At 40.9% G+C, this 12,233-nt stretch overlaps 1 protein-coding gene across 6 annotated transcripts in view; it reads right to left on the bottom strand.

Moving 5' to 3' along the window:
• focad (focadhesin) overlaps nucleotides 1-12,233 on the bottom strand; it is a 48,166-nt gene that overhangs the window by 2,432 nt on the left and 33,501 nt on the right. For all 6 annotated transcript variants that reach the window (XR_004789786.2, XR_004789785.2, XM_035622692.2 and 3 more), the window contains exons 23-40: nucleotides 11,711-11,799; nucleotides 11,531-11,572; nucleotides 11,277-11,385; nucleotides 10,143-10,259; nucleotides 8,671-8,909; nucleotides 8,486-8,575; nucleotides 7,326-7,473; nucleotides 7,046-7,165; nucleotides 6,499-6,621; nucleotides 6,240-6,317; nucleotides 4,600-4,671; nucleotides 3,998-4,100; nucleotides 3,678-3,758; nucleotides 3,424-3,552; nucleotides 3,223-3,338; nucleotides 2,058-2,318; nucleotides 1,213-1,302; nucleotides 166-343 (exon numbers count right to left, since the gene is read on the bottom strand). Coding sequence is in view for 4 of the 6 variants with exons in the window: in XM_035622692.2 (XP_035478585.2) it covers nucleotides 166-343; nucleotides 1,213-1,302; nucleotides 2,058-2,318; nucleotides 3,223-3,338; nucleotides 3,424-3,552; nucleotides 3,678-3,758; nucleotides 3,998-4,100; nucleotides 4,600-4,671; nucleotides 6,240-6,317; nucleotides 6,499-6,621; nucleotides 7,046-7,165; nucleotides 7,326-7,473; nucleotides 8,486-8,575; nucleotides 8,671-8,909; nucleotides 10,143-10,259; nucleotides 11,277-11,385; nucleotides 11,531-11,572; nucleotides 11,711-11,799 (2,185 nt within the window). In the remaining 2 variants the exon portion in view is untranslated. The remainder of the gene's footprint in view (nucleotides 1-165; nucleotides 344-1,212; nucleotides 1,303-2,057; nucleotides 2,319-3,222; nucleotides 3,339-3,423; nucleotides 3,553-3,677; nucleotides 3,759-3,997; nucleotides 4,101-4,599; nucleotides 4,672-6,239; nucleotides 6,318-6,498; nucleotides 6,622-7,045; nucleotides 7,166-7,325; nucleotides 7,474-8,485; nucleotides 8,576-8,670; nucleotides 8,910-10,142; nucleotides 10,260-11,276; nucleotides 11,386-11,530; nucleotides 11,573-11,710; nucleotides 11,800-12,233) is intronic.

Here is a 12,233-nt window from a genome sequence, read left to right as displayed (position 1 = left end):
TAGCATTTGAAAGCTTAATAATTGTTAAAAAAAATGGAGTATCTCTTAATGGCTTGTAATATGAGGAGAAAAGTATATTATCAGTTAATAATGCGTTTCCACTTTTCTCATATCACGTGAACGCAGCGGTAGAAGCTTTGCAGCTCCACTCAGTTCTGCCCAGACCTGTGTTGGAGCCGGTGGCCAGGCGACACTGATAAAAGGTTTGAAGGAGGAGCCAGCCGATTCTTTGGCTCGGCCAACCGCGGAGCACGCCAGCGATGATGTCATTGAGACCCAGCAGGGGAACTCTGCCTTGGGAAGTCAGGTAAGCCAGGATGAAACACGTCTTCTCCATCTGAGTCTAAAAAAAGACCAAAACGCACACATGCATATGTAATACATTCATCCTCTGTACATGTTTATGATTTTATGTACATTATCTAAAAAAGTTAGCTGCTTCTACATGGCAGCAACAGAGCTGGGGTAGGTTTGTCACAGTCTCTACAAGATTTGCTGAAGTAAATAACTGCATGTACATAGCTGTATGTACACCTCCATCAGCAAACTATAAAAAGTAAAACTCCACACAGAAAAGCCCTGGTTGGCTCAAACCGGGATTTGAACCCAGGACATTCTTGCTGTGAGGCGAGAGCGCTAACCACTACACAACCATGCAGCCTGCATATGAACCTATTTCATTTATTTCACCTTTTTTTAAATCCACTGTGTGAAAAGTGAACATATCTGACTTTGCTGCCTCCCAGTGGTAGCTTGAGGACAGGACAGTGCGACTGACGGCAATGAATGCTGATCACCTCAAAACTGCATATATTTCCACAAGGATTATCTCATTTTGCTTCATTTGCAGTGATTTACGGTTCTTTAAAAGAGCATCATCAACACAGCAAAATGCACCTACATATCACTATCAGGACACACGTGTGTGCAGCAGTAATGATAAATACAATTTCTTAATTGTTTGACCGATTGAGGCAATACACAGTATTTAAACAGATCCTTTTCCTCTGCAGGGAAGCGCTCTGGCAAATCCATCATTATAATATCAATCCACCGAGGTGCAAGCATATCTGGCTCTTTAAGGGAATAGGATAAGTCACCCCCCAACATTTAAATTAAGAAAAGTGGATTTGGGCACAATCTAAAGGCACTTGCTCCATAATTTCAAATAGAGCCCAAAGACTGGAAGCAGGGAGAAACATCATACTGTACCTCTGTGACTTGAGCAATTCTATCAATTTCTGTATCGGACATCTCAGACAGACATTTGGCCACTCCCATGTACAAATCCACTTCATCATCCTAAAACAAAAGGGTTTATAATCACAATACTGTAAATATATAGTTGTTAGATAATGTCACAATCTGAGCAAACAAATGACTTTTTTTAAGGTGCTGCTAAAGATTTGCACTTGATACATTTGAAATATTGGAAGACGTGGAAGTCAAAATATAACTTGTGAAATAGCCTGAAACAGCAGTTGAATGGAAGTTCTGGGTGTAAGCATAGACGGTGCAATCATTCATGTCAGTGCCGAGGCCTTCCCGCTCCTGAGGTGGATTTAGATTTGTAATTGATTCGCACCTCAATAAGATCTAGACCATTGATGAGGAAAGTTTGCTAGGAGATCCCAAAAAACATTCAAAATGGCGGATGATCTGATGTTTCTTTCGTGTTGTTTGCTTGAGTCAGTCCTGATGTAGAAACGCCCTCACAAGCTGAATGAAGTGGAAGCATCAGTTACAATAAATGTGACTAAAATTTGGACATTTTAAATCATTTAAATGTGATTGAAGAGGCCGCAAGAATCAAATGGAGTGGAATGACTGAAAGCAAATGAACCCCCGCTGGAACGATACAAGGAAGCAGTGGAACTGTCAGTTGATGTGTTAACAGTAAAAGCAGTTCAAGTGTCATCTGAAGAGTAAGATGAAGGCAGTTGAAAGTGTGGGGACTGAACAGTTATTGTTTAAACAATAAACAGTTACAATAGACAGTCAAAGAGAAATTTGTGTCATTACAGTCGTTTGTCAAAGTATAAACTCTCACTTCATACCTGGATTTGGTTGGGCAGGAGGGTGAAGATCTTCTCGGTGGTGGAACAGAGGATTGCCCAGCAGTTACTAGGCGGGTTTGGGAGGGCCATGGCCAGAGCGAGGCCCTGCAGAAGGGAGCGGCACAGGGACAGGCGCTGCGGTCGAAGGTCCTCCTGGAACTGCTGCAGGCCCAGACTCTCCGCGAAGACCTGGAGCTTGTCCTCGGCAATGTGCTTCATCCACAAGCCCAGGTTCTCGTACAGGTGAGCCCTGGTCCGTTGCTGGAAGAGGAGAATAGGCTGTAAAACTGCTGTATTTTATGAAACCAACCAAGTCTTGTATCAAAAACTGTCAAGATCTGAAAGCTGGCATCCAATGTCTGGTCAGGTTTGCAATCTAGTTCACTCAGTCTTGAATGCTTCAAAACTGATTGTAATCATTTCATTTTCAAATACATCATACAATATTTAATATCATATAATAATAATCATAGGATTGTGAGATGTTTTTGAAAGATCTCCCAAAAAAGCAAATTAGTATATAGCAGGCTAAATATCTGGACACGTTGGGGGAACCCATCACCCGCAGTGTGAGCTGTGCTGTGACAGGCAGTGAGTGATTCAACCTTGAAACCCAGGGGAGGAACTGTAGCACAACAACACACATATTCACCCATATTTTCTTCCTTTTCTGTGTTTCTGAAAAATAAAACATCCCGCAGATTATATGCAGGGCTTTTTTCTGTCAGACGATGAGCGTAACCTCGTGCTGACCGCGCAACACCATATATAATGCGTCAAGTAATTTCTCTTGGTCCGCACAACACAGAGAGCGTCCGCTCAAACTACTTCCTGTTTCTGACCTTTATTATAGTAAAAATGTTTCTTTTTTTTAACGCGTTAAATATTTCAAAATGAAAAGATGCAAAGATTAACTTTGACAATACTACATATCAATAAAGACTGTAAAGAGTATATGATGATTAAATTGCAAGACCGAAAATTAAGAGGAACAATACTCTGTGGGGTTACTCAGGGAAGTAAAAGTACAGTGAACCCAAAAGTCAAAATTAACCAATCGTGTGATTCTCTGGAGATGATACAAGCCTCAATGTGCAATTTCAGTGGAAACTGTTGTGAATGCTTATGATTTCACGTTATGATTTTATGCAAAGGAAGAACTTACACTGAGACTGTGCACAAGCGGCGGTGACAGCCAGGAGCCCAGAAAAAGAGACGCACTCTGAGAGGACTGAGCTTGACACGCTGCCAGTACCACACACTGATGCTGGACATCCTCTCCTGTTAAAGACAAAACATCTGAACATGGTGCTTCCGACTCTGCTCGTCTTTGAGCGCACATATGCGGCTCGGTGAGAGCTCTTACCGAAGCTGAGCCTCATCAGAGGAGACAGCACAGCGCTCCAGTTAATGGGTGGGTACTGGAAACTGGCTCCAACTGATGCCAGCGGGGTCAGAGCAGTCTTAACCAGAGCTGGAGGACAGAATTCTGGACCTGGGCACACATGAAGTTAAAAGATGTGAATTGCTTTGAGATATGAAGAGACTGGATGCAGCTCAGGTTGGCCCAGATGATACTTTGTGTTGAGCTGCTGAGAAGATACAGTTGAGTTTGCAAACCTTTCTTTTCAGCCTCTGAGATGAAGTCAATGATGGATCTGATGACACTTTTCTCTGAGAGGTAACTGAAGTCCTGAGGAACTGAGAGAGAAAAAACATGCACGCGACCTATTACAGCAAGCAGCTGCTACTGGTTTTGAGGATATAGTACTGAACTCCGGTCAAACAAAGTCTAAAAATAAACACACAGCTGGGCTAGAGTAGGACAAATGAACAGATTTTCTGCATGCCATAAAACCACTAGTTACATTACATCACACTGTTTATGGTGAGACTCTTTTCATATTGATTCGGTCAAATATGTTAAGTGTTGCTCCTACCTGCTGTGTGACTGTGGCTGGTGGACATGTGGGCCAAATGCAAATGAGCCACCAGACAGGCGCAGTTGGACTGCAAGCCAATGGCTCCTGAGAATGTTATGATCTGTAATATAAACAGCTCAGTGCAATTAGAACTACGAAAAAGGCTTCAACTGCTTCACAAACATCGCGTCAATGATCCTGTCACATTACGCATCATCTTGAGTGAAAGTAGGAAATGTGTTGTAAAGGCAGATTCATCTGGATAGCCAAATTTCATGCAAATCTGGAATTAAAAAGTTACACAAAGTTGTCCTGAGGCTGGCACTAGAGGAGAGTTCAACACAAAACAGAAGGCTAATCCTCTGGGGAGCAGGAATGTGCTAATTTCACGTAAACCCTACCAAGGATATTGTGAATTTCGCCGTATGCTGGTGATACTGACAGTAAAGTAATACCAAACTTAGTTTTTTAACACTCAGCCCTGCAAAAGCAGTGTCAAAAGTGTCTCACATTATTTGAAAAATAATACTACTGACATGATTTCCCAGTTTTACTGATTAAAACAAAACATTACTGATAACAATTTATTACTATTAAATCATTGTTAATTTGTCACATACTTGCGTGATGGCTCGAATAACCTCATTCAGTCTGTTCTGCTGCTGGGTGGAAAGCTCCAAATCACTTTTGAGCTGTGATACAAAAAAAAGTGGAGGTTAAACTGGCAATGTAGAAAAAAGATTCACGACCTCAATCAAGGAAATACTTCACACATACAGTAAATTGAACTATTTCAATCCGTTTATTGCCCTACAGATTATTTGAGAGAGGCTAGTGATATGTTCACTTATTTTGTTGTTGCCAGGATCATTTTTCATTCATGCCTGGATAAGTGTTTGTGAAAACAGGAGAATTATTAACCTGCCAAAGCCATGAGAAGCATGCGTATTGAAAATATTTTTGTCTTTATAGTTGTAATGTTAATTTTGGCCACCACTAACACTAACCCAGTCAAAACAGGACTTAAACTGTAACAGGACTACTTTAAGTCTTAAAGTATTGCTGTTTACTTCCAGGTGATTTGTAATTTCTCCATGCACTCTAAACTACATGCACATTTGTGTTTTAGAAGGTTATGTAACATTACAGCCACGTCTTCCTTTTGGCTTGAAACTTTATGCTTCGTGAAGTCAGGTGAGACGGTATAAAGTCCACATACTGAGCAGAAAGTGGTGGATAAATGGGTCAAATACTGGATTTTCACTTAGGAGACTTGAGTTTGAATCTTTATTTAACCAGGAAGATCCCAATATCTCTTCTGCGCGGGAACACTGGTTATTAAAACTATATAAAAAAATAAAGGATAAATAGATAATAATCATAATAATAATTCTTACTTTATTATTATCTTACATAAAGCCAGACAAGTTACAAAAAAATCCACTTGCCTCTCAGGGTCTCTAGGCAGGTGATTTTTCTTCGATTTCTGATTTAACAGATAAAATATATTGCCTCTCAGGGCTTTCCTATTTCCAACACAGCAATGATTACCAACTAAAATACTAATATAAATCTGTTTTGTTCCTTAATGGAGGACAGACTTCGTAACATATCACGGCAGACGTTCTGACTTTTCCTTGGTAACAGGAGTTAAATGGAATTCAGTCATTTATTTCATTATTCACACTTATTGTTGGAGCCTAAATGCATCTTTATTTGATGTTTGGATATTTAACAACAAGTTTATGTTGCTTTGTTGTACTTAAAATGTGACTAGATAATTTAGAAAATGTGTAAAATCTCAAAAATCTCAATTATACAATCTTACGTTATTATTATTGTGGCTTCCTAGTATCTGTGCCGCTTTAATTGCTTTTGATACGAGACATCTATGTGGGTGTGGTTACCTGGGCACTTAACACTTGTCCCTTTTCTTATTCATTTTGTGGAAACCTTCGAATTGACAATCGTCCTGTATTATTATTTTTGTGTAAAGTAAACATTTGAACTCTACAGAGTGATCCTGTGGATTTTTTCGGTGAGGAATGAGACGAAGAGAAGTATTAGTGTGTCAAGCTAAGGCATCATTCATTGGAAACCTACAATTGTGTTTTACTGACTGTCACATGCCAAAATGTATTCAGTAGTAGAAGCCAGGAAAGAAGCCATTTCTGATACATTTACTGAAGTACTCAGTAAATCTTAAACATGTTGCTTTGCTCTTAATAACAATAAAAATCTGATGGGTGGATTTACTTACCTGAATGAGGTAACTCTCAGATCCCACTAAAGCCACCAAGCCGTTCACAGCAGCCAGTCGCTGCATAGTGGGACAACCCTGAAAGACAAAGACATTTCTGCTGAAACCAACTTGTCTGTAGGTGTAAATCATTTGGTCTGGAAAAGAAAGTCTAAATCTAAGGTGTACGAATTAACAGTGATGGTACATGCTTCACATCCGAAAATCACTGATTCTGATTTTTAACGTATGCAGCTTTGTTCAGGAAAGAAAAAAGTACTTCTGCCAGTAAGATCTTGATCCAGGCAGCCAGCAGTCGAGGGTGGATGTCCTCCGCTTTACCATGACCGGACAGTGACAGGCCATGGACCACCAACCCTAGAGCAAGGGAGAACCCTGGGGTCTGGACGTAAAAGTTGCACAAGCAGTGAGAACTAGAATGGATCTAGTTCTAATGGTTTTTATCACCAATATGTCTGATAGAGAGTATGCTATATAAAATTAAAAGCCAAAGCCATAGCAGTTTGTTATACAATGTCAGTATCAAGTTGCATTAAGCAGCTAAGAACACGCCACATTTCACTGTTATGATTCTCAAATGAGGTTTGAGACAATAATGTACATGCATCTAGACTCAAAACCACATTAATATTAAAATTCTACAGGAGGATCTGGTGAAAGCTCTTGAAAACAGCAGACTCTCGGTTAATAAGTACTGATAAGACTTTTGCATACAACTGAATTTATGCGTCAATGAGATACATTTTCTTTTTCTCTCTTTCTTTCATATTTTTGAATCCCACCAGACACAACAGTCTTCTGCTGACCTGCTGGCTCTCCTCGGTCAGGGTGCGCAGAGTGTTCATGACCTCCTCAGCCTTGGCACCATCTATGAGGCCTGCATCGAAAGCTGAGATGCCCACACATGCCACAGTGTACGCCAATACCTGCACAAGAGCTCATATTCAATACTATTCCAACTGCAAATCATTTTTAGTAACAATTTTTTTTTTATTCAGCTTTGTTGCTGTACTGATGTTTATTTTAGTTAGTGCAAAATGTTGGCACTACATTTTGGTTTATTCAAGGATAATAAAACTGTTGCACCTCCTGGAGCATGCGTCCCTGTCCACTACTGTCCTGCAGGTTGGACAGTAGTTTGTCCAGAGTTTGGGTGACACGGACGTGTTGCTCCTTCTGTCCACTTCTGCACAGAGATGCCAGCACCAGTCCCAGACCCAACATACAGCCAGTACTAAGAGGGAAAAAAGAGAAAGGATGGGTCATGAAACAAAACACTGGCTATCAAATCTTTTATCATCACAAAACCTGCATCAGGGGAAGGGTTCCTTAAAATTCTAGAACATTTTTTTAGCTGTGCTAACGGAACAATCTGTTGGCTCATTATATGAACTCACTGCTTATTACTTCTTTATTAAATTAGACCAATTATCATCTGTGAACAATCTCAATAAATCAAAGGTAAGCTTGGTGTGACGATACAGTTTTGTAATTCATCACATAATGAATTGATAGCCTAGCATTTAACAATATCATACCAGAGCCTGTCCACTTACTATTAGTGCCTTTGTGCCGAAAATGGCTGCAATTCACCAAGAGGACAGTCACCAGATAGTCCCCAATGAATTGGAGTGAAAGGAGCTAAACAAAAATAATCATTCAAACCTACTTCTAGACAAAAGGACACATTTTATTCTAATTTTGGCAACTATTTATTTTGTATCAGAATTGAAAAAAACACTTACGTCACTTTTGTTCTTATATAGTGAGGGTGCAGATATGTTGCTAGGATTCTGCTAATGTATGCTGATTGGTCAGATAGGGATTTACGACACCGGTTCTCAATGGCCCTTGGAGGCTACGGAGAGTATGACGTGGAAGAGGGATGACCATCTAAAGCCAGACTATCTAAAGACAGGTTCATGTAAATCGGGTTAATCTAGCAGCTGCTAAAAGATCATTGTGGCTTTAACAACAATATTACACGCTCACACAAAAACAGGCTCTGGTGAAACCAAAAAGGGCGAATGGCGTCAAGTGGCGTGTGGTGCATAATGTCACAAGTACTCACAGCAAGGTATTTCACTATGATTGAAAAGGTGCCAATTGGATCAATCTGACACATTTTGGGGATACAGCTCAATGGGCCATTATATTAATTCCGGTCAACCTAATGATCATGCTGTTATACAGCTGCTGTGTACACACAAATACTTATACGTCATGTCGGAAGACAGAGCACTGACTTGTATTCCAGGTTGGGGTTGAAGGAGCAACTCTCCAGAGCATCCAGAGAACTGAGAAGAACATTAGCATCCTTCTGCACAGAGACGTCGCTGAATAACACAGACGGGCAGGAGAAACCTTCATCAAACACAACAGTCGGTTACACAATGTGTCTGAATCAGGACTCTCGACATACACTGCCTACCCGAGGCGTTGGTGGTGCAGACTGGACAGCACCATGCCCAGCGCGAGGCCGGAGTGGAACTGGACAGCCTGGGAGTCATCAGCGGTGGGTGAGCCCGGCAGACCGGCCTGCAGTGCTGACAGCACCTGGACCAGGCCGTCCCTCTGCCACACCACCAGCACAGGAACCAGCAAGGAGAGCGCCAGGCTGGCACAGGAGCGAGCGATGGCACTCGCTGTGTTCTCACCCGAGTAGGAACGCTGGGGAGGAGCAGAAGGAGTGAGTCGCGTGTGTGTTATTGGTTCTGTACTTTGCAGGAGTCAGCAGGGTTTAACTCGTGTGACAGGTTAATGAAAATACACTCATAGTCTGTTATAAAAAGTTAAAGTCTTAGTAAGTTCATGGTTTGTGAGGATCTTAAAATCTGTAATACGGTTAAAAAGATCATACAATCAGGAGTGCTAGTTCTTAGGGATTGGTTCAAATCATAAAATTGTGCTAAAGTTAATATCAGTAACGTGTAAAAAGGGTTAAGATTCCAAGAGAAAGGTGTTAATATGGGTTACTTTATTCTTTAGTGTCTAATTTAAGATGTTCAAGTGTTAAACTGTGATCTACAAACTTGCTGATAGTCTGAGATCAATTGCTTTTGTCCTCGCCCACATACCCGGGGAAATGGCGATATTTTCCTCAGTCACTCCCATTATTATTCATCCCCATTTTCAGGTGTGTTGTCGATATTCAAGAGTTAACTTGACTGTAACAACCTGTTAACATGTCAAGAGTGTTGAGGGAGTGTTTTGGTAACCTTTTGAGTAAGTCAGAGTCACGTTTGCAGAGTGTAGATATGTGCGTGCGTGAGCGAAGCCCCCACTCGGTAACAGAGAAGAATCAGTAGCCGTACTGAGACTAGCTGCCATTTTGTTATTTTTTTGAAATGTGTTTCATGCACTTTATTGACTTCTGGTGAGGAAAGATCACCGCCTCACTCGTGATTATTTCTCCCCATGTTCAGGGGTGTAACAACACCAGCTGATTCTACTCATCTACAGTATACATGCAGTCCATGAGGAGGAGGAGGTACTGCTCTGCTCTGTTCAGAGAGTATAAAGACATTCTCACTGTAGTATAGTAAAGCGACAAGGACATATCAAGTAGTTTAAGGCTCATTGACAAAGTGGTCGCAGAAAATACTGATTCGTAGATCTTTTCTGTTTACAACACTAAGTCATGGTATTTATTTTAAAGCATCCTCTCTTTCCATACACATGAAAGATGACATTTAATGGGTTTTTATGACAAGCATCAAGAGTAAGATTCATCAGCCCCACTAGGAACCTTCAGGGGCTGCGCTGCTGCTTAAAAGCTTAGGGGAAAAAGAAATGTCTGAATGAACCAAGTGACAACCTGTTGTAACCTTTTGTACATTGTACTCTGAATCTTAAGTATCGCTGCTTTGAGGGCAGACAAAGACACAACACCGAGAGACTTACATGCAGGAACCATGGGAAAACTTGTCCTCTGGCCTTATAGCTGCTGCTGATGATGCTGAGCAGCGTCTCCAGCACCATGGCCAACCAGCTGGCTGTGGGCACAAACTCTGGTCCAGCCTATAAAGACAAGACAGTACACACCATTTGTAGGGTGTTCTACAATAGTAATGCCTTTCACACCTGTAAGAACATCACCAGAAGACCTGTAGACTTGCCGAGTTTAACCATAAACTTTATTATATGTAAATATAATTAAAAACAAAACAAAAAAATACCAAATACTGCATATAGAACCTGAATTAAGAAAATTAATATTTAAATGTCTGAAGTGAAATGTAAACATCTTTTCTGCATTGTTTACGCTGTGAAATGAAAGTAACTGACATTAATATGACTGTGAAAGGCTCCTATCAGCCAACCAATAATTGTCCGGGCTCTGATGTCACTGATGTATGTTTGAATATGTTTGTGTTTTGAATAAATTTGGTTTGAATTAGATATTTGATGCATTTAAAAAAAAAAAGGGGGGGGAAATGTCTTGATTGACAGCTGAGACTGACTTGGACCACTCCAGGATCACTAATGCTCAGACTTTGGGTCCAAATGAGGTCACCAGCGCACGATGGTCGCACTCGTTAATTTTTGTACAAGATATTGTTGTTATCTCTGTACCTTACAGGGACCGTGAAGGAACAAGGATTGATGTCATATAAGTGTGGCTCATTGATGCGTTTTCAATACATTTGCTTTCATTATTTGTTCTGGTATTTTCCTGAGATTTGTAAACAAAGAGAAAAATACAGAATAGGACCAGAATTCTTTAATAACCAGACATTTTGCTCTTGTTTTGTAAGCGAGCCTGACTATATCTGTCATCTGTTTGAAAACATTAAAGGCGTTGCCACTTGTTGAGGATTCATGATGGTTTTCAACAACTGACTGATAGATCAACTATCCAGTGATAATTAACTTAAATAATAATAATACTGCTGCTAAATCCAAAACAAATAAATATGATTTAAAAAAATAAAGTAACTTGAAAAAAACCCTCCATGCACACCTCATGAAAACTTTACATCTGGATGTTTTGCCATTTCAGAGAAACTATACAGGTAGAAATACTGAGTATCTCACCCCGAGGCTGCCGTCGCTATCAGCAGGCAGGTTGCTCTCATATTTGGCGAGGACAGCTGCCAGGCCGCTCAAAGCCAGGATGGAGTTCCCCTGAACTACAGGACTGTCCCTGAAGAACACACAGCACGTCCCACTGTTAGTACTGACACTCAGAGCAGCTGTGCCGACATTTTCGATTAAAGTTTCACATTATGCATCAGTTTGTACATTACAGATCTTCCTAGAGTGTAGCGATCAGAAGCAGGAGAACTCACTTTGTAGCAACTTTGATGGCATCTGCTAGCTGATCTCTGGCCCTGAGAAAAATGACGAGACAAATAAAGAATAGAGGAAAAAGGAAGGACATCACCGTATATATACGTTTTTCTGCAGCAATGTATAAGCATGTATTCAAAGTATGTGTGTCTGTGTGTGTGCGTAATTGTGATTCTAACCATAGCCAGGCACAGTGCCATTTGTACTGCAGCTCCTCTGGGTTCTCTTTGCCTTGCTTCTGTTTTATCTCCAAGTCGGCACGTCGACCCTGAACACAAGTACATCCAAACCCACAGAAAACCAGAGTTAACGATAACATGCAGCCTTTTTTTCAGCTGTAAGATAATGCAAAGACAAAGATTTAATCAAGTTGAAATACCACCTCCATGAGTCTGCAACACAAAACATCTGGACAAATCTGCTATTTGGCCTGTGAAAGTGGCAGTTAGCGATTTTGGCAAAAGCTAGTCTCCCTCTTTGTTGTTGTTGTGATTTTACTGCTCTGGCCGGGACATGGGTATGGGCGACTGTCGCACTAACCACTAGGCCAAAACCATGGGGTTGCAGCACAACCCGCCAGCACAAGTCTTAATGTGTCGACGAGTGATGTTTAAAAAGTGCACTCGCAATGCTGTTGGTGCAGCCTGCACCATTTCTTTTTCCTTTTTTTCTTCGATTTACGGAGCCTGGGCTGAGCCGAAA

Source organism: Scophthalmus maximus, chromosome 1, assembly GCF_022379125.1.
Source record: "Scophthalmus maximus strain ysfricsl-2021 chromosome 1, ASM2237912v1, whole genome shotgun sequence".
NCBI lineage: Eukaryota > Metazoa > Chordata > Actinopteri > Pleuronectiformes > Scophthalmidae > Scophthalmus > Scophthalmus maximus.
Note: the sequence above shows the minus strand (reverse complement) of the source record. Positions and strands in the feature narration are given on the sequence as shown.